Source organism: Lissotriton vulgaris, chromosome 3_1 (genome assembly GCF_964263255.1).
Source record: "Lissotriton vulgaris chromosome 3_1, aLisVul1.2, whole genome shotgun sequence".
Taxonomy (NCBI): Eukaryota; Metazoa; Chordata; class Amphibia; order Caudata; family Salamandridae; genus Lissotriton; species Lissotriton vulgaris.
This window is the reverse complement of record NC_141689.1, coordinates 1900570760-1900593629: the sequence shown is the minus strand read 5'-3', so window position 1 is coordinate 1900593629 and position 22870 is coordinate 1900570760. Positions and strand designations below refer to the sequence as shown.

At 42.6% G+C, this 22870-nt stretch overlaps 1 protein-coding gene across 2 annotated transcripts in view; it reads left to right on the top strand.

The window, feature by feature from the left end:
* FSTL5 (follistatin like 5) overlaps positions 1 to 21977 on the top strand; it is a 2973258-nt gene extending 2951281 nt beyond the window's left edge. For both annotated transcript variants that reach the window (XM_086962384.1, XM_086962383.1), the window contains one exon: positions 19015 to 21977. In XM_086962384.1, coding sequence (XP_086818510.1) covers positions 19015 to 19717 — 703 coding nt within the window. In that variant the 3' untranslated portion in view covers positions 19718 to 21977. The remainder of the gene's footprint in view (positions 1 to 19014) is intronic.
* The last annotated feature ends 893 nt before the right edge of the window (positions 21978 to 22870 follow it).

The window sequence follows — 22870 nt, the reverse complement described above, 5'->3', positions numbered from 1 at the left end:
TTGTACATTCTTCAGGATTTTTTTTTCCATCCAAGTCTGATTGAGAGTTTGTAGAAAAATGGCTTCAGATTTTCCACATACTACTCTTCAACATTCTTCCTAAATGTAACAATGTGAAACTCACTAGGAGAACGGCTGTTTCTGTTTCCTTTCAAAATGCTGCCAACAATATTTTCTGAATGGAAGACACCATCTTGTAGCATAAAGGGCCGAAAGGGGTTCTGGTCTGGCCGATGGTTGGTGGAGACATTTTGACTATATCTTGGACCTGCCCGGCCTCGCCCAAAATGGCGCCGGTATAAATGGGACTCGTAACTCCTTGCCCGCAAATGTATATCTAGAAAATGTTATTGTAAGTGGCCCTGTCTTATTTTAATTACAAAATGTACGTCCACCGATTCCGCAACTGTTAGACACCTTTGTTCTTGCAACCTAATGGCCCGCTCATTACGTTCCTCTACAGTGTAAATGTCTCCTCATCATATACGATTTCAGTTTGCTCCGTGGCCGGCCCACGTGGTTATAGGCCCGTATTTGTATACTGACATTTTCACAATAAAGGTTTTTAAAACAAAACACAGTAGTAGTATTTACATTGGTAAAGTTTTTACTTTTAGTCACTGTTTTCGAATCAGTAAAAGGCAAGTGAAATAAAGCAGTCCAATTACATGACGGATAAAAGGTATAATATGTAGGAACGCAGTAAAGATAAATGGTCAAGGGCAGTTGTGTTTTTCATTTCTGGAACATAAAGTGATTGATAAGAATCTGATAATCAGGCGTATCGGCGACTAAGACAGCAGGCCGAATCTCTTTTACTCAACGGCTCCGTCATGGAAGGAAGAAACGCCCTTTTTCTCGAAAAAGGAATATATTTTACTTGCAGGACAGTTGTACATTTTCCGGGAAAGTACATTAGCCTGGAATATTATAACATATGTTTTAAAAAAAATAATGTTCAAAAACAATAAAAAGCGTAATTTTTAGGTCATATGACCAAGCTTTTCGTCATTAAAATAACAAAAGTAAAATGAACCAATGAAAAGTTTTATTAACAAGTCACATGACCTGTTATGCTTACGTTACGCGCTGCGCGCCGCGCCTCGGATCACTTCCGGGTGCGCTAACGCGGCGTGTCATATAACGCATTACGCGACAACGTAGGTCAAGAATATAGTCAAAATGTCTCCACCAACCAGCGTTCGGAACACAACCCCTTTCAGTAGTCCAAAAAGTTCTGTTAAATGACAACAGAGGGGACAGGCAACAAGAACCATCAGTCAAAGAGGGGAGGGCAAGTTCTTCTCTTCCGGGTCATGTTGGGGCGCTACCGGAACTGATCGAATTGGTAGTCTACAGTGTTTCTGGATGTTTCAGACTAAAGCTGGCATCAGCATGAGAGCACTTCCATCTCGTAGCTCCGTCGTGGCCATTCCACGAGCAGACATGGCAGCCGCTCCCCACCAGAAGCCTGCGGGAGTCGGAGGCCCCCAAGACTTTTGTAGAATCTTCACGGCTGAGGGGACGCTTTCGAGAATGGGACCCAAGCCCTAGGAGACAAGCGTCCGAGTTCAAAGGTGTCCCAGGGCCATTTTAGTGGACCAGGCCCAAAACCGAAGAGCCGGCCGCCATTTTGAGAGTCCTGTGGCAGCCGCCTATCGCTGCACCGCAAGAGCGGGAGCAACTCAACTACATGATGAGCGAGACGCTGTAGTCGCAAGAGCGGGCGGTAAACAGCTGAATGGCGGAAGAGGCACAGTGTAGCAAAAGCGGGCGGAATGGCAACTGAAACGGTAAAGGGGCGCCCCACTACAGCTTGTCTTCAGGTCAAACGGATTGTGGGACAAGGTCCAGAATTGAAGAGTCATCAAAAGGCAAAAAGTTCCGCCGGACCCCGGGAGCCGGCCGCCTATGTCGGGGGCGATCTCAGGCTATACCAGTGCTATAAGACTTGGGGAGGGTGTCGGTGCCAAGTGTCTTCTCCGAGTCCGTGCCATCTCACCGTCCCTCGGGGGCCTCCGTCAAGCGGTTTAGGGAGGTACCATATAACATTGTTTTCAAATGCAGTCAGGTCCACAAACGACCCTCACTTACTTTGAGAATAGTGAAGCTGCAGTAGGTGGAAATAAGCTTCAGACAGTCTTACAAGCACTGCTTTTGTAAACATTTTTTGTTTTTTTTGTATTTTTGCACAGTTTTATATATTTTTTTTGTTTTTGATGGAGGGGAAACAACAAAGCACAGGCATTGAAAAAGGCTCAAACTCAGAACTCTGAACTATGGCACCCAACATCCAGGAGCTTGCCATCCGGATCTTGGAGCCTTGTGCTGTTTTCGACCTATTCACACATCGGTCCACTACTGACATCATCTTATAAACCAACGTTATGTAAATAGTTTTTTAATAAAATGTTTTACCCTGTTTCTTTGCTGGTGTGTTGTCTATATTTTTAATATTTGCATAGGGTTTGTCGTTATTTTGTGCGGGATGGGTGATGGAGCCGAGCTGTCTTGCAGCCCTCATGGTGTGGAGCTCAGTTCATCTCACTATTTTCGTATTTCTCATGAAGGGTTGTTTATAATATTTCTATTTTAGCGAGGTCAAAAAAAGATCCAATTAGTGGCGTACTGATTTTGCTCGATTACTTGTAATTTTTTTACACGATTTTTCCCGATCTGCAAAGACTAAACAGAGTATTGCGACTTTGTGCTTGTTTGTAAATAGAGAATGATCCAAAGAGAACCAATTCTAAAACAGTAAATGCTTGGATAACAATCAATCAAATGGAGAGACAAGCAGGCACGACGGATTACAACGGGGGCAAAGGCCTGCGTTAACTACCGTTCACTATCTGCAAAGAGAGAGTACTACTAAGAGAAAAGAGGGGAGGGGGGGGGGGCAGCGTTCAAAGCACATCAGCGTGCATAAATACGAAAATGTTTTTATCTATCACGTACTTGACATTTTAAAGCTTTTCATATTTGCTATTAAAAAACCAATGAAATTCACAGAAAAAAACATAGGTTATAGTGGATATATAGTTAGGAATTTGCATTTACAAAACCTTGAAAATTCAATGAAAAAACCATTGGTTTTAGGCCATATATAGTTAGGGATTTGCATTTACAAAACCTTATTTTACTCGCATAAAACCATTGAAATTCCATATATAGTTATAAGCGCTAACTATATATCGCGCACCCGCAATCCACTGCTGATGATGTCACATATTACATCATTCATGACATGGTCAGTGACATCACTGATGACATCACTGATGACAACTCAAATGACATCACTGATGACATCTCAAATGACATCACTGATGACATCACTGATGACAACTCAAATGACATCACTGACAACATCACAGATGACATCATTCATGTGTTAATACGATGAACCTCTACAGACTCTGATATATCCTTAGATACACTCAGTGAAAACAGACACTCACAGATTGTCACTCATCCATGGAGTTACTCATACACCTAGACAGTCATGCAAAGAATCAATCACACCTCCAATTCCTCAACTATACAGTTATACACACCTTACTTATTGAAACATATTCTAACACATATTTACTCTCTTATATAATCCCTAATAAAAGTTCACAATGATCCATACAGCCACTCACACATTCACTGGCTCTAATGCACAGTTATTTATATATGTCAACTCTCACATGGAGTGTGTTTTACATATGTACTTACTTTGACATGTAGCACTGAGATATCCATTCACTCACCAATACACTCATGCACAGAGTCAACCGCCCATACAGCTGTTTCCACATGCACTTTTGAAATCATACATCTAGTGAATCAACTGCTCACACATCTATGCACAGAGTCACACACCTCCCAGCCACCCACACACATACTCAGTCTCCCATACAAATACTTGAGCAACCAATCAATAACCCATCTAGTTATTCATATAGCTACTGATCAACACATGCAGCAGTTTACAGAACAACAGATATAATGATGCACAAATTAATACAGTTTAATCACTAACCCATGCACTCAGTGAGACACATTTAATCACTCCCTCATACAATCAGTCATGCACCTACTAAATCCTTCATCCAGACATTTATACATCCACTCATTCTTCAATATGTAAGACATATTTAACCTTTACAGAAACATACAGTCACTGGATGTTGTGATCAGTGATGTCATCAGTGATGTCACTGACCATGTCATGAATGATGTAATATGTGACATCATCAGCAGTGGATTGCGGGTGCGCGATATATAGTTAGCGCTTATAACTATATATGGAATTTCAATGGTTTTATGCGAGTAAAATAAGGTTTTGTAAATGCAAATCCCTAACTATATATGGCCTAAAACCAATGGTTTTTTCATTGAATATATATATATATACACATACATACACATAGATACACATACACATAGAATAGCATCTAATGTAATAAGGGTACTGCTTGCAAGTCACAGAAGAGTTTGCTTGTGAGGTTATAGTGTCCTTTTAACCTGTACTTGTGTTGGACATCATTAAGAGATGTTTACTTCTGACTACTTGGGAACATGATGCTATCCTGTTTAACAGTAACGCTGGTAATCTTGTCATATATAATGCATATCCTGCTGGCACACTGCACAACAACACAGCTGTTATTACTCTGATGTCCTAATTGGTCTATCCTTAGAAAGGCATTCTTATTAAGTTGCAGTTGCTCAACGAGAGAGACCGAATTGACTGATCTGTCCTAGATTGTTTTGACTGATTCGATGTGACAAATACAAAGAAAAACCTCCTTGAGAACAGTAATGCATATCATCCGTACACATCAGCTTTCAAATAATGATTTAGAATGTGATTTCAATGGCTTTATCCCTACATTATTTCTAACACTCAAATTTTTTTCTTTTTGTTTCGCATATTTTTACATTTACTCCCCATCATGCTTTTCTGGAACATTTCAATGTAAAAATGGTGATTGCTTAAATTTTCCAATTATTGCAATGTGTGCTCTCTCTCCTGTTGAAAGAACAGTCTTGTCTTGTTTTGTTAGACACAGCGGTTTCCAGCTGGCTGGGACACATCGAAGCCAGATGGAATCCTGCATCCTAAATAGGATGAGTATGATACACATGTCCAATAAATTGTGCTCACCCTTAGGTAGCTTGGCAGTCAGGCTTATCCTAAGGGCCAATGTGTAAAGTATTGGCACAACACCCTCGCAACACACTTCATATGCTACAAAAAGAATTCACACTACATGAATAAAACACTGGTCTTTGATTTACACACAAACATTGAAATCAACATGATATATACATTGAAATCAAATCAATCTGTACAGTGAATAAATACTTTACAGTTATACGAAATTATCAAACTTTCACATAAGCAGCAGAACGGCATTACCATATATGCCCCATTCACAACATGCCCAATATTGCATACCCACAACATTTGCAATGGTCAATATCACAGATCTTTGACTGCACCTTGTGACCCAACCCCTCCAGATCCTCAACTTTACCAGCAAACAATACACTTTGCACCAGCTGGCGACATGTTGATTAGAAAGGAGGAACCACCTAAAGGCAAAATAAACAGTTACTTAATTTTTTCCGTCTAGGGTACACCGCCAGGCACCCAAAGGCACCTGCACAAGTGTGGGATCACCATCGCCCAGTAGAGAAAAGGTTTTGACCCAGGAATCTGGCGTGCTTCCAAGTCTGGAGAAATGCTTTCCCTCAGGGGGAGGTGTGAGCTGCTGTAGCTTCCAACAGCCAGCTGTAGGTGCCCACAAGACACAACGAAACCCCTCAGTCTCTGTCGCAATGTTTTCTACAACAAAGTACCTTGTAACGTGGGTCCAAGGAGAGAGAAGTAGTAACCTTGGGTGGAGGCTGCCATGTCAGGCACTGCTGCCCTCTCAATCTGGATGTCGAAGACAGTTTCATTGCCCAGCTCAGGTCCCACAACACCCCTTGGACACCACATGCTCCGGACTGCAAATTAGCACAGGTCCCCTTGTTGAAATCATGGGTTCCTCGGACTCTGCAAGCTTTCCCCGCACTCCTCACGTCCATGCACCTCAGGTGGTCTGGTGATCATTACAAGTTAACTCCTCTGCACAGTGTGGTGATAGTGTACATCTGGAAGGTCCTTGTCCCAATCGTAGATTACTTCCACCCAATTCCCAGGGAGATCCTTTGTGTCCCTGGAATCTTGTGGAAAGGAGAGCAGCCAACCAGCCCTTGTAGAGTACGTAGGTACCCAGGCCACAACAGTTGGTACTTAGCTGCAGGCCAGCAGCATCCAGGCAAAATCCACCAAGAAATAGTCCCCTTCCTTGGGCATAGCAAGTTCCAGGCCACCACAAGTCTGCGGATAATCCAGTTGCAGTTCCGCCTGCCCGAATGGTTCCTCTTACTGATGTCCCAGCATCGAACCAGCATAGTATGGTTCCAAATCCAAAAGCGTCTCCAACTTCTCAGGCCAGAGATACAGTAGTTATACCCTCTATGACCTTTAAAGATGCCATCAGTTCAAAAGGCCACCTTTGAAATGCACAGGCCCTCTTTAAATGCTGTCCTATATGCCATCCTACCCTGGGAGGTTATGTCACTTTTTTAAGTGGGGCCAAGTCCCTGCCCCTTGGAATGCAGGTGCCAATTCCAGAGATCAGAGGTCTGCAGTTTACCCTGAGTCCCTAGTTCATGGCCTTCTATCAGGCATGCACAGATGCAGTTGTCCCCGCATCACCCAGATATGAATTTGAGACAGACCGGCAGGCACACAGAGCACCAAGCATCGAAATGCCCACTTTCCCAAAGTGACATTTCCACATACACAATGTTGAATCCACATGTACTACTGGAGAGGATTCGCCATTAGGAACTCATTGATACCAAACACAGTACTGGTATTACTCTGCATGTAGGGAATCCTGCTCAATAGCCTTTCCCAAGATTGCCCCATGCTAATCCAATGTGAGAAGCAGGCCCCTTCGTAAAGAACACACCATCCGGTGCCATTCACAGCCCTTCCATGTAATGCACATGCGCTCTTACCCTACCTCTTTCCAACACTACACCCTGTCAACAGGGAAAACCCCGCTATAGCAAGAGACATGCAGAACCTTGGCACATAGCTTTTAAATGCCAAGCCTAGAACAGTAACCTGAACACACAAACCACACCAGGGCAAACCTGTGGAAAGTTCGATGAGCTTCCTCTGTGGGTGGTACAATCAGTGTTGCAGGCCTACTGAGGTGTTTTCAAGTTACATGCCCTGGACATATGTTTTACCCCCGATAAGAGACTTATAGCATACTTGATTCAGCCAATCATGTATACACCAGCCACAAGGATGTATATGATAAGCACCATGCTTTGACACTGAATGGCAGTGTTAAATTTACCAAGTCCTAAGCCAGCAAAACAAGGCCCAAACATGAGGTCTGCAGGCAAGAAGGTCAGTGGCTGCCATGCCAAAAGATGGCAGGTCTAATATGCTACCAACCAAATTTTACACAAATGTTTAATATTTGGATTAACAACTACTTTTTGAAGAATATCATACTTTTTATTAGCTCTGTCTGCCCATGGTCCTCACGTTGAAATGTCTGGAAAAGACTGCAAACAGTGAATATGATATCTGAATCCGAGAGACAACTTTTGTGACAGGATCTATACTTTTCTTGAAGAACCCACACAGGGCAGCTCAGACTCCTTCCTCATTTTAACTTCCTAAACATAATAGATGTGAATTTCAAAATAATAACCACTGGACCAAACTGAATTCTAATATTTGAACATTCCACTAGGGCACTGGGAAGGTTCCATGTCTGTCTTTGTACAATATGTGATCCTGATCCTTGAGAGAAGCACTCTTAAGGAAATCTGTTCTAGCATAATATTCTCCACAAATCTTTTTCTAAGATGCTTTTCAATTGAATAACAATCTCAGGATGTGAAAGCTATTTAAGTGGGAAATCCTTAATGTATGTTTTTTCATAGATCACATACACTCCTTGTTTCTCTCTTACATTCAATTAAACCCACGTTCTTTTCTCTCCGTGCCTACTCTACTTTTATTTGTCCCATCTTCCTCACTCTTCATCTACCCCAGCTGGTTCTGACACCTCTCCTTCAATTGTTTTTCCTTACCCCTGTCCTTTAATCCTGTCTGTACTATTGTAACTGTACCCGTCTATATCTAATACCTCTAAATCTAACTAACCAATGGTTTTGGCAACTCCTACTACTACTAATGTACCTCTAGCCCTACCTATACTCTACATCCTTTACCTCTGCAGTTGCCTATAAACCTATTAACCTATTTCTGTCACCATGCCTCTATTATGCTGCAGGACATACACCAACAATATGGAAAAATTAAATGTCACCCGTGCACTGCAGGGTATATTATGGCATCTCCTAGGCTAACAGAAGAAACACTGTTTCAGTTCAACCTGTATAGTCTGACATCTGCAGCTTTTAAACATGCAGACCTATCTTTCAAAATAATCCCTTCTTGAAGGAAAAACCCTACTTTTAAATATTAAATGGGCCAAATCCTAAGTTGGTCTTGTCGTACAGAAGGTAGGGTGCCTACTATTTAAAAGTGGTACGTGCAAAGACTTTTTGTTGGCTTGCACTTACAGTGAATAGTTCCCTTAAGCTATTCTCACTGTGAAGGGCTATAGTAGTCCTATAAGTACAATCACATTTCAGAATTAAATCCTAAGACTGTTGTTAACTTTGGTTTGAGATAAGCTGCATGAATAATTTAACAATATTTATAATGTTTACTAACAATCCAATTCCGTTGTGAACTTGGAATTTCAAGAAATATTTAGCAAAATGTCTTTTAAAAAGTTATCCTTTACCTGCCTGTATCCCTAGCAGGCTAAATTACTGTTAGTCTAGCAGCAGCTGGCCTGTTAGTGCTTTCCGTTTGAAAGGTGTGAAAATGGCTTCCAGATAGAAACAATGACTTAGGCCTTTTTACAGGAGTGGGTGTGAGGTTTATGGCACTTATCAGGTCAGGAAGGGCATCTGAGAAGGGATAAGGAAATGTGTTATAGGGTATTGCTTGTGGGTGGTGGAAGCTCCACCTAGGAAACATCCGCAATCCTTGTCAGGGTGACAACAAACATCACTAAATTAGGCTGTGCTTAACCCTGTGGTAGCTTGGCACTAAAGTACTCAACCTTAAAGGCAATGTGTAAAGTATTTATGCAGCACAAAAAATGAAATAAAGGGAAAACACAACACTATTAAAATACCATAATGTTTCAGAAACATAGAATACATTTTAATAAATAAAATGATACCAGAACAACCAAAATCCAATCAGTAGAACCAGAGATATATGCGATCATCTGGTTATGCTAAACCGAGGGAAAGTCTGCAAAGGAACACATGTCCGATACAGGGACCAAGTGAGCCATGTTGAAAAAGTTACCTTCTCAAAGTCCAGTGCAAAGATTTTAATTTGCTGTGAAGGAGGCCGTGAAGAGCAGGGAGCGTGTGATGGATGGTCATTTGCTGAAGAGCAGGCCAAGCATCGGGGGCTGTCATCTTGGTAGTGCAAAAAACTGGTCTGGTGTAGACATTGCTGGAGCTTCATGTTGGTGGTCACAGCGGGCTGTTGTTGCTGTAATCAGCAATGTAGATCTCACATCGTTCGTCGCCTCTGTCATTTGCTATAGAACAAAAAGCAGGTCCTTCACCGGAACTTCGAATTCGTGGTCGTCAATGGTGGTAGAGATTCAGTACAATCCTGGGGGCACCTCTGATCAGCTGGGTAGTTGCAGGGAGGCCTCTGGCACTTGAAATATCCATGTAGCTTAAACAGAAGGCCCGCTAACTGGCCTTTGGAGTCACCCATGTTAGCCTAGGAAGAAAGTAAGCAGGTCCAGTTCTCTTTCTCAGACAGCTAGTCAGTCCTCAATCAGCAGGTTAGTCCTCTGGCAGCAGGTCAGTCCTTCTTCTATAATGTCCTCAAGTCCAGGAGAGTTCTGATGAGTAGCTCCGAGGGTCCAGAAATTATGCTTGGTTCCAGTATTTGTGAGGTGCGATTCCCTGTACGATCCCCACATCTGGTTTTAGAAGGTGTGCCCCCTTCCCCAATAAAGGCTCTAAGCTGCCTGTGATGACAATAGATTGGTGTCAGGTTCCTTTGTGTATTCTGAAAGCCAGCCAATTGTAGTGTAAGTGGAGGAGGGCACAGGTCCACTACCCGCCATCCTGGCAGGATGGCCCATCCTTTCTTCACCTAGTCCTCTTTATGTCATTGTCTGGGAGTAAGACACAAACCCCAACAGCTGAGTCATTTACAGACATGTAACACAAGACAATGGCAGAAGGCACAAATGATTGGGGCATGAAAATGTCAACATTATAAAAGTGTTTTTTTCACAATTTGAACTTAAAAGGTGACTTCATCATTCAAGAGGATTTTAAATTACCAATTCATTTGAGTGTAACACTATATTTCTACCTGCTCCCAATCAAGTCACATTACTTATTAAATGTAACAAGATAACCCGGTGTTAGCATCTTCAGGGTCTAACTAAGGGATTACTTATATGCATTATAAAGGAAGATTTAAGGGTGACTAAAGGTTTATTTTGTCAGGTTGAAATGACAGTTTAAAAATGAGCTATATACTGCAGTAGCAGGCCTTAAACATATTTTAAAAGGCTATCTTAGTGGGTGGCAGAACAGATGCTACAGGCTCACTGGTAGCATTTACTTTTCAGGACCTGGATACATGTAGTACTATTTACTAGAAAGAAGTGGACTACAAGCATCAGTTGACTGGCCTCCAGTCTGGCAATAGATAAACAACAATATGCAAGAGGCCTTTTTCCTGAAGAGCCCAGCTGGCAATTAGCAACTTGACCTAAAATAGACCCTACTAGAGTGAGTTCTGTCCCATAAATGCTGTCCCAGAGTGCCTGAGAGATTTAGAAGAGACTAAGAGGCACTGCTCCAGAAACGCTGAAAAGTTGGACCTTAGAAAATCTTGTGGCTATACAGTTTCAAGAGGACAACATAGGATACAGCCTGTACCATGCCCTGCTAGATTTCAACGTTCAATTCAGAGACTTAGGGGCTTGCTGTGCTGCAGTGTGTGACAGGGAAAGGTCAGGAATGCACCCAATTTAATGGAATATGGTGCATTCTTTTTCTTTCCCATGCACTGGCACACAATGGGCTGCCTAGCGCCAATGCAGGGACACTTGCACCGTGGTACAAGGGTGTCTGCATTGCATTACAGGATCGTTTTTGTGCAGGAAGAGACACCTAAACTAATCCTGGGATGCAGAACCCAGCACACACAGAAAAAGAAAGAAACTGGGAGAATTAGAGATGCTTGTCCTTGTTATACCTCCCCTGGGAAGGTGTAAGATTTTGGGCCATATGTATCAACAAACCCTTTTGCGATTCCTAAATAGCGATTTTTCCAGAGAGGGAGTCGATTGGTTGGGGGTTGAGCGGGGAGGGAAGGCTGGGAGCGGGGAGGGAGGGGGGAGTTTAACACAGTTTCTGGAATAAAATAGGAATGTACAAAGCAGGAATGTATCAGCTGCAACCCAGCGGAGGGAGGAAGAGCGAGAGGGAGGTGGGGCGAAGGGAAGAATGGGGAAAAAGAAACTCAGCAGGTACGGTAGTTAATCAGACCCCATATTCCTTTTTATCATGGAATGTCAACGGGTTGGGGAACCTTGTCAAACGGGGGGGTTGGTGACTGAAGCCTGATGTGATTCTCCTACAAGAAACCCATCTGAAGGGCACGAGATGTAATTTACTGGGCCGTAGACCATACACCACACTGGCACATGTGGGACTCTCCACGGGGGCACGGCGGGTCACCATACTAGTAAGGAAAAACCCATCATTTAGAATAGAACGCACTTGGAGCGACCCCAATGGAACATATGTGTCAGTACAGGGGCTCTGAGACAGGCGACAGGTCACACTTATTAGCGTCTGTGCGCCCCCCAGGCTACAGAAGCAAACTATGGACAAAGTGGTGGCCATTCTTCTTGAAGCAGGCTCCCACACACATATCATTGGAGGAGATTTCCACAATGTGATGGATCCCGCATGACAGTCCAACAAGGGCCCCCCTCGGGAAACCCAATTGAAATGATTTGCGGACACATTAACACTTACTGTCCTGTGGCGAAGACAACACCCCCAGACAAAAGCATATTCTTTCTATTCAGGGGCCCATAAGGCCTTCTCGAGACTAGACTACATATTCACTCTGGCAGGAGAAGTAGGGGAAATACAAAGGATTGAATACCTAGCAAGGGGTCTTTCAGATTACTCGCCCTTATGGTTGACAATTGGAGCCCGGGAACACACCTCAGTGGGAGAATGGATATTGAATTTGTGTGAGCTACAAGACCAGCAAGTGGCCCGTGAGATAAGAGTAGACACAGAGTTATACTTTCTGGAAAATGTAGGGACAGTGGATTCTGCCATTATTTTGTGGGAAGCATATAAAGCAGTCCTTGGGGACAAAGCCCAAAATATTATCGTACATAAGAAACGCAAGGAGACTGAGGAGGTAACGAAAGTTGAAGCAAAGCTCTTGCAGGCTGAATCGCAAGCAATAGCAGGCGATGACGCCTCCCAGTTCAAATGGCTGAAGCTCCTGCTGCAGGAGTACCTTGGGCTAGCCAAAAGGGATGTACACTAAGCATAGATGACTGTATGACACACATGAAAAAATGGGTAGGCTGCTCGCGTGGCTCAGCCAGAGAGAGCTGGAAAGATGGGTGGCCCAAATTCAGACCGAAGATGATCAGAATCATGTAACCCCAGATGTTATGTTATGTTATGTTAAAATGGGACTTTTATAGCGCAACGGCTACTCCAAAGGAGTGTCCCGGCGCTTTAGGCTCCAGACCATGGAAAAGAGCAAGAAACATAACAATAACAGAAAAGGGGCACAACGGAGGGGAAAATTATCCAGCAAACAACCAGGTTTTCAAGTCTTTCCTGAAGACAAGCAGATTAGAGGTGTTTCGCAGGGACAACGGTAGCGAGTTCCAGAGCTGAGGAGCAAGGAAGCTAAAAGACCGGCCGCCTAGCCGAGCCTTTTTAATGCGTGGTACCCGAGCCAAGGCCAAGGTTTCTGACCTGAGGGATCGTGCAGGTCGATAGAAATCCAGCCTCCTCTGAAGATACTTGGCACCATTGCCATGTAAGGCCTTATGGGCAAGAGTCATGGTCTTAAACAGTATCCTCTTCCGCACCGGAAGCCAGTGGAGGGATACAAGAAGATTAGAGGCGCTAGTGCGACGATGAAGGCCAAAAATGGCACGCGCAGCAGCGTTCTGGGTGATCTGCAGACGTTGGAGGAGATATTCAGGCAGGCCCAGATATAGAACATTGGCATAGTCCAATCTGGACCCTATAAGGGCCTGAACAGTGATCCTCCGATGTTGCTCCGAAAGAAGGGGAAAAAACTTGCGCAGCATTCTGAGTATCCCAAAACAAGTTCCCGTAAGAGTAGAAACCTGGGATTTGAGCGAAAGCTCGTTGTCGATTTTAACTCCCAGGTTCTTAGCCCACTTAGAGGACTGTGTGGGAGGGAACATGTCGGCAGGCCACCATCCTCGCCAATCTGGTTCTGAAGGGCATCCGAAGAATAGTATTTCGGACTTGTCCGAGTTGCACTTGAGGCTGTTTTGTGAAAACCAGCTGAAAACAGCCCCAAGGCACTCGCGGATCCCTTCACCATCAAACTCTTCACCCTTGCGACAGGTGAAGAGGAGCTGAGTGTCGTCAGCATAAGAGACGATCCGGGCCCCATAGGACTCCGCCAATGTCGCCAGAGGGGTCATCAAGATGTTAAAAAGAGTGGGGCTCAAAATAGAGCCCTGAGGCACTCCGACTCCCAATGGCGGCATCTCGGCGGATCCGGGTGGGACCCAGACCGTCTGGCGGCGGTTGGCCAAAAAGGAAGAAAACCAGTTGAGCACCGTCCCCCCTAGCCCGATGTCATGGAGCCTGGTGAGGAGATCCTCATGGGGGACGGTGTCAAACGCCGCCGACAGGTCTAGCATAACTAACAACACCCTGCCTCCCATGTCCAGCACCTCTTTTACGATCTCCGAGACTTCCAAGAGCGCCGTCTCGGTGCTTAAGTTGGAGCAGAATCCCGATTGGGATTCATGAAGCAGATCATTAGACTCCAAAAAGTTGGAAAGCACGCTGTGCACGTGTTTTTCCAAGATCTTGGTCAGTGCTGGAAGGAGCGAGATTGGTCTGTAGTTGGAGGGTGCCTCTGGATCAAGATTGGGTTTCTTGATCAGAGGGATGACCATGGCTTGCTTCCAGGTCTGAGGCAGAAAGCCCTCGCTCAAGGATAGATTAAGAATGGGATTGGCTATAGGATTTATGGCATCTGCCATTTTTGCCAGAAATTTTGCCGGGCAAGGATCTAATGGTGAGCCCGACTTGAGGTTCCTCATCAAGGTTAAAGATGTAACAGCCGAGAGAGGAGGAAAATCGAGCAGAGCTGGGCCTGAGGGAGGCAGAGACGCTGCCTCAATCGGCATCACAGACACATCATCTGGGTCTCTCTGCGGGAAAGAGACCTGGATTTGCCTAATTTTGGTGGTAAAAAAATTGGCAATAGTGTTAGCCCAGGTCTCTGCCGGAGCACCCTGAGTAGAGATGGACCGGGGGCTAGTGAATTCGCGCACAATTGAGAAGATCTCCTTACAGGAATTAGCAGCATCGTCAATCCTTTTGGCAAGATACCGTTTCTTGCTCTGAAGGACAAGTTCATGGTATGACTTCATCGTGGTTTTATACCGTTGTTTAGCCTCGGGCTCATACTGGACTCTCCAAGCACGCTCTACCACTTTACATTGCCTACGAGCAAGGACTAGTTCCTCCGTGAACCAGGGGGCAGAGACCCGCCGAGCAGCGGACCTGGGTGGCTGTAAGGGAGCGAACTCATTTAATCTGGCAAGAAGCCAGGATTGCAAGCTCTCCAGATCTTTCTCCAGATCCCCAGTGCAGGCCACAGGGTGATCAGTCAGAGCATGTGTGAGCATATCTGAGGTCACCCGGTGAAGTGTCCTATAACTGCTGCCCTGTTGTCTCGTGGCGCTAGCGGGGGAGGCCAAGATAGAATGTATTTCAAAATGGGCCAGGAAATGGTCAGACCAAACGATTGGCAAGAGTGTAACATTCATGATAGGTATGGTGGAAAAAACCTGATCGAGTGTATGGCCTTTATCGTGGGTTGGACCAGAAAGATAGGGGGAAAGACCCAGGGTGGATGCGATATCCAACAATTTGATGGCATTTTGGTCATATGAGATAGCGCAGGTCAGATGAGATAGCGCATGCCTTTGCAAACTACTATGAGGCCTTTTATGCAAAGCGATGTTTATCAGACACTGCACAGATTCACACGTACCTACAACTCATACAGCTTCCCGACTAGAGCCCGGTGACTCACAAGCAATGTAGGCAAAATTGACTAAAGAAGAAATTGTAGAAGCCTTAGGACAGGTGGAAACAGGGAAGTCTGCGGGTCTCATTGGGCTCCCGCCATTACTTTTTAAACAGCATGGGGCCCGATTTAGCACACCACTCTCTTGCAGATGTACTTGAAGGTGAAAGAAATGGGGGCACTCCCCGAAGACCTCTGGATGGCTACCATTGTGGTAATTCCCAAAGAAGGGCAGCCGCCACAGAGGTGTGGTTGGTATCGTTCCATCTCCCTCATAAATGTGGAGACTAAGATTTTGGCCAGAATTCTGGCCAATAGATTAACTCAGGTCATCACTGGCCTTGTCCACAGAGATCAGTCGGGCTTTATGCCTAAAATATTGACGAGGCTCAATCTCAGAAGAGTCTCTAATTGGCTGGAGAACGGGCAAGAAAGATCTGACCCACATCCTATAATATCCCTAGATGCCAAGAAGGCATTCAACATAGTCCACTGGCCTTTCCTCATGGCTGGGATTTGGTCCCGAGATCAGGAGATGGATTGCCATTCTATACGACAGACCTTTAGCACAGGTTAGACTCAATGGGGTCACAGCCCGGAAGTTCCCAATAGAACGAGGCACCAGACTGGGTTGCCCCATATCCCCTTTTCTTTTTGCACTGGTTTTGGAACCCCTTGGAGTATCATTCGAGCACACCTGCACATAACTGGCTTCAGAGTAAATGACAACGATGACCTTGATGAGCGCATTTTTCTGTATGCCGATGACATACTCCTATATGTCACGCCCGAAACGATGTACCCCAATATTATGGCGAGCTGTGATGATTATGGCAGGTATGCAGGGTACAGAATCAATTGGGAAAAGTCCTGTGTCTACTCAGCAGGGCAGGATGTGGATAATGCTATTGATCCAAGCCAACTACAGGTCGCTCTCACCGGGATAAAGTATCTGTTTATTTACATTATGCTGGATAATCAGCTGGCGATGGAGCGGAACTTTTTTAAGGTGCTAGGAGAATTCTGCGTAGATGCAGATCGATGGGCTTCATTGCCCCTTACGCTGCTTGGAAAAGCAGCCCGTTTCAAAATGATAACCCTACCAAAATTCCTATATGTCTTGCAAAATACCTACCAATCAGTCCCGGAAGAGGTTTTCTCTCAAATTGATGATATACCGCGAAAATTCCTTTTTCGGGGGGGAACCCCCTAGGGTGGCATTGGGGAAGCTACAACACAATCAATACAGAGATGGCATTTCCCTGCCGGCTCTCCGGGCCTACTATTGAGCAGCTTGTCTGATAGTAGTTAATGAATTGGCATTCAGTGAGGTGGATCACCCTACATTTGCACTTGAACACACGTTCCTTAAAAGGCCATACTTTCATTATCTTTACGGTGGTAAGGGGAGTGCACAACTGTTGCCGGCCACACAAATTTGATCATGGCATGGAAGAAGGTAGAGAGGCGCATGAAATGGGATGGAAGGGTGACCAAAAAATCCCTGATTTGAGTGGGCACGTGACTTAAAGAATTTACCAAGCTGAAAAGTTTTCAGAAATGGGATTGGGTGGGCATCTCCTAGCTTAAAGACGTAATGTATTGTAAGGAGTTGGTGACGTTTTCGCGCCTTCAGTTGGATTATGACATGAATAAGATGTAACATTTGAAATATCTGCAATTGCGCCATGCCTGGTGGACACAGCAGATTGATGCGGATGGCCTCCCAGGGTGTTCCCCATTAGAAGGACGACTCCTGGTGGACGAAATGGGGGAATAGACAGTTTCCTGGACTTATAGGACAATTATGAATAACACCTCAGACCCCTTATGAAAATTGAGATTACACTGGGAGGCGGACCTGGGGGACATAGATGGCCTGGATTGGGAAATGGCTCTGATGCATCCTAGGGAAGTAGATATTAGATCGAGACTGTGATTTATACAATTAAAGTATTTACAAAGAATGTACTGTAGAGCCCGATTGCATAGGCAGAGCAGAATCGCCCAACTGTTTGAAATGTGGGATAATTGAGGGGACTTTCTTTCACACTTTCTGGGGGTGCACACATGTACAGTTATACTGGGGCATGCTACTGAAGAAGTTGGAGCTTATATTGCAAGAATCAATACCCCCAGACCCCCAGACCCTATGTTTATTTTGTTGGGCATACCCAGAGTGATTGATCTCGCCAAATGGAAGCTGAAACTACTTCAGCTGGGCCTTATAGTGGCCAAAAGAGATATGTCAAGGGTATGGGGTGTTGCGAATACCCCAACACTAGAAGAATTGCGTGGAGGGATGGATATGTATATGCTAGGGGAGAAAATGACTTATAAAGCAAGGGGGTGTCCAAAATAATTCTGGAAAATGTGGAAGCCTTGGTTAACTTAATATGGCCTTACACTCACAAATTCGCAGTAGATCGGGGAGAGGGGAGGGCACATGGGGGGGAGAGAGGGGAGGGGAAATCTCATTGACAGACACTATTTGATATGGTTGATTACGTATGTGAAAATACTTCCAGAATTCGCTCTGCTTGTAAAGGAAATAGAAATGAGATGCTTTGAATATCTGATGTGGTTTTGTAAATCAACTGAAGAAATGCAAATAAATACATGCCAAAAAAAAAAACAACATTTGACTCCGGAAATACTATTTAATTTTTCCATGGAGAGATTTAAACATGTTCATTAAAAAGAGTTCAACAAGAGAATGGAATTGCTGAAATGTGATATCTCCAAATTAAAATACATTTGTTAGCTATTTGCTTTCGGTAAGTTGAATATTTTTAGAAAAATAAGGCAGACAGTATTTAATTCCCTGATCTCTAAGAGAACATAGCTTGAATAAGAATATAGAGCAGGGGGTGAGGGGCATCTAATTCAGGTTTAAACATTAGCAAATGCATGAAAATCTCAAAGCAGTCGAGATTTTATTCAAGGTTGAAGAATTATATGTATGGGTCCAAATATGATTGTATAAACTTGAAAGTTCCATATCAGAAACATTTTATTTTAAAAGGTTATGTGACTGAAAACTTTTACAATGAAATATCTATACAAAAGGGCTACATAGATGTGTTTCTCATATCGAGCCTGATTCTCAAAGGTAAACTTACACTGTTGTCTTAGTTTACGATTTTTTGTAATTTTTGCTGCAATTTTATGAGTAGTATCTTTTCGGTGTCTCTGCACTCATGGCGGGGGCACCACATATAAAAAGATAGGCAGTCAAAAAATACTACTCATAAAATTGCTTTGTGAATTGCAAGAAATCAAAAACTTGCACAAAAGAGTAAGTGTAGTTTTGTAAATCAGGCCCTCAATGTTTTATGTTTCTTTGTGCTTTTTCTTTATGATCAATTGAGCTTTACGGTAAATTATTTTTATTTACTAAAACAATTAGTATGGTCTGTGACTTGAATAAGGTTTTGATAATTGAATTTCCTTAGAGGTTTGACATGGTGATCCAAGATCATATATCATTAAAAACTGACTTTGACATTCATTTTATTTTTCAGGTTTGGATTTATTCTCCACAAAGATGAAGCCGCTCTGCAGAAAATAGATCTTGAAACAATGTCATACATTAAGACAATCAGTTTAAAAGACTATAACTGTATTCCTGAGTCCTTGGCATATACACATCTTGGAGGATACTATTTCATCTACTGCAAACCTGATAGCACTGGGGCAATCCTACCACAGCTTGTAGTGGACAGTGTGACCGACTCTATTATTGGATACAATGGAAATGTCACAGGAATGCCCTATGTCTCTCCAGATGGTCATTACCTTGTCAGCTTTGATGATAAGAGAGGTCTTGTGAGGATCCAGTCCATCTCGATCAGAGGCGAAATCGAAGATACCTTGGACATCCACACCAACTTGCACATATCTGACGTGACCTTCCAGCCGTCATTCACTGAGGCCCATCAGTACAATGTCTATGCCAGCTCCAGCACACAGACTGATGTTCTCTTTGTGGAATTGTCCTCAGGCAAGGTTAAGATGGTGAAGAGTTTAAAGGAGCCGCTGAAACCGGAGGAATGGCCTTGGAACAGCAAGAACAGGGTGATAGAAGGCAGTGGACTTTTTGGTCAGTACCTAATGACACCCTCAAAAGAGGCACTCTTCATCCTAGATGGACGACTGAATAAGTTAAACTGTGAAATTACTGAAGTTGAAAAAGGCAACACGGTTATTTGGGTTGGAGAAGCATAAATTATCCAAAACAGGCCGCAATTCATTTTAAGTTTTAGACTACATTGCACTTATTTCCTGATCTAGACAATACTACTATATGTTTCCTTTTGTATTGTTAGGCCTTTGCATACCCCCAGTTAATACATTTTCTAAAATCCAAAGCTGTATACATTTTGACAAAAAGAATTCTGGGATTAATCATTCTGGTATAATATTTGCACTTGTCTACACATTGGGTCCTGTTCTTTAATTAACGACAGTAAAATCAATGTTGTAGCTAGAAATTGAGGATTTTAAGGTGAATTTAAACAAACATGAGCAAAATAACAAAAGAGGGGCAAATTGTAGTGGGCAGAAGCCGACAGTTCTTCAGTTTCTGACAGATGTATATTTATTTTGTATCTTTTAAATAAGAAATAAGCAACGTCTTGAAACCATCAAATTCTTAAGTTTAAACATCAAAGTCCTGTCCGCTGTTTTAATCTATTTGTGCCTTGAAGGGAATATCTCACAAGAGGAAAAAAGAGAGATAATGTATAATATATTCCTGTTGTGGCTACGGTTTGTCTGCATTGAGGACAACATTTGTGCTGCACTTGGTCTCCATCTGGCTGTGGATTGAAGGGTTGAGTGTATCTGCAATGTTTTTCCACATTTCGTTTTTCTTTTCTTTTCCCTCACAAACTTCAAGGAGGATATATTCATTGAAGATTTTAATTGAATTGTTATCAACATATTGCACGTTTTTGTTTCAATTTGTATAATCATGTCTATTTCATATACCGCAGAGTTGTATCAATGGGGAGTTTCAGTTCTAATAGAGAGAAACGTTGCATCCGTCTTGTAAACATCAGTTGTATTTTGTGTATTTTTTACTGCTTTAAATGTATGTAGGAAGCATTCTTTGACAGTGTCAAATATGAGAACAGGGCCCACTAAGCAGGGTCGGATAGTTTCGCCTGCTTTGTCATGACAACAGCTTCATTTCATGTCATGCACTGCGTGGTTACTAATTGTTTATTCTGCATCGCGTGATTGATATCACAAGTCAACATCATTAGCATACCATTTTAAATAAATACGACCATGACACCTACACAGAAATATAAATTTAATCTTTGTTGCAAAATAAAGAAAACTCCCAATATTTGATTTTTGAAAAATCCTAATTTAAACACCATTATTTTCTCTTGCATCTGAATTCTCTTTTTATGTTAACCTCTAGATTCGAGAAAATAAAGGCGGGCTTTTTTCATAATGGGTGGACCACTCTGAAACTGCTTAACGTCTCCCAGTGCATAAATGTTGAACCAATTGTCAGGTATAGGACCCCTGAAAAACTATTCATGGAAGTACCTCCTTGGTTAGTTATCTCTTCAGATTGCTTTCATTTCTTGTCAGGGTCTAACACTGGAATGATAGCAGTTTTAAAGGCACTTACATACAATAGAAATCAATAAGACCACCGCAAAGTGGAACAAATTGTATAATTTGTGTAATTATTTTCTTTCTATAATGTAACATTTGAAAATATCCATAATACCCATAAAGAAGACAAATAAGAATATAGCAAATAGTTTTCGGAGAGTTGGACTGTATTAACAAAACTAAGTTGCAATACAAGTCGTGTTTTATTTGAAAACAGGTACAGGGCCATTTATTTGCTATTAAAGTGAGGAGACGAGATTTTCAATACTAAAACTTAATCGGCCCGTGGACAGAGAAGTAGGAGTATAATTTGGCAACGACTATAGACAATTTGTTTTTTTTTAACTAAGAGTCGTGTGGGCATTCACATGAACCTGCACAATATTTTTAGTTCTTTTTATTGGAAAGTATATTGATGCAATTCTTTGGTTTGCACTACGCAAGCAAAAGTGCTAAATGTTAATAAAGAACCCTGTAAGAGCATAGGGCAATAATAATTATTCTCACTGTTAGAAATGGGGGTCTCCAGTTCGCAGGTTGTTACCCTGTCCAAATAGGAACCCTTGTTCCCAGTAAGGATAAGGGGGATACACTTCTAAATAAACCCCTGCTCACCCACTTGGTAGCTTGGCCCGAGCAGTCAGACTTATCTCTGAGGCAGTGTGTAAAGAAAGTGCACATAACATACAGTAATAAAGTAAAAGCACTACAAAAGGACACCACACCTGTTTTAGCAAAATATCCTATATTTTATCTGTGCAAACAAGACCAAAACTGATTAAAATCCACCATACAGTTCTTAGAAATACCAATAAGCAGAAATACCAGCAAAACGAAGTACAAAGTACCATCAGCCAGAAAGCAAAAAGACAGGGGAAACATGTCATAAGATGCCAGGTCTAACACTCACCAATATAGAAATATAAAAACACTGAGTGCCTTAGATATTGTCATAGGCACTTTACAGTAAAACTTAATAACGAGACCCAAATTCACAAGCTACCAATATAGCCGAGTCTGTTGTGGTAATTAAACGTGGAAAATTAAATGAATATTACGTGATTCATTTTAAATGTTCATATTTAAACAGTAATATTCCAAGAACCAGAGCCCAAGGACATTCTAAGCCTGTGTTTGCCACAGGACTCTAGTTCTTTTAGCTATCAACATAAAAAATCAGTCCAAATTCTTTTTTGTTAGCCTAGTTGCTTTCTTGTATTTCCTGAATGTGCGTGCCTCAGTAGAACGGGCAGCACTTGTTCCTAACATAACATGACTGTTAGTGAGGCAATGCAGAGAAGAGCTATTGCAACAGAGACACATTAAATATATTAGGGAATTATTTACATTTTATGGGGTGAGATTTTAAGATAGCATCGCTCGTAAAAGCAAAGAGGATTGACAATACATTGTATTGATATTACTATAATTATGGTATTAAGTGGCAATAACAGTGGTTTGCAGGTTGAAAACAATTACTGGTGCACCTTTGCTGCAACATTATTGTTGTGCCCTTTCACTTGCTAATACCCTTAGGTGCCCTGATTTTTCAAAACTAAAACCTGACATTATAGGTATATCATTAAAATGTCAGGAATTGTCGATGTTGAAGGAGTATTATAACACAAAGCTCCTTAAATGTTGCTATTCACATTTACAGATACTCTCTCTACACAAGTATCAAATATTACAGCTACATGTTTGATTAGTCTTACATAGAAAAAGGTATTCAAATTGTGTGCT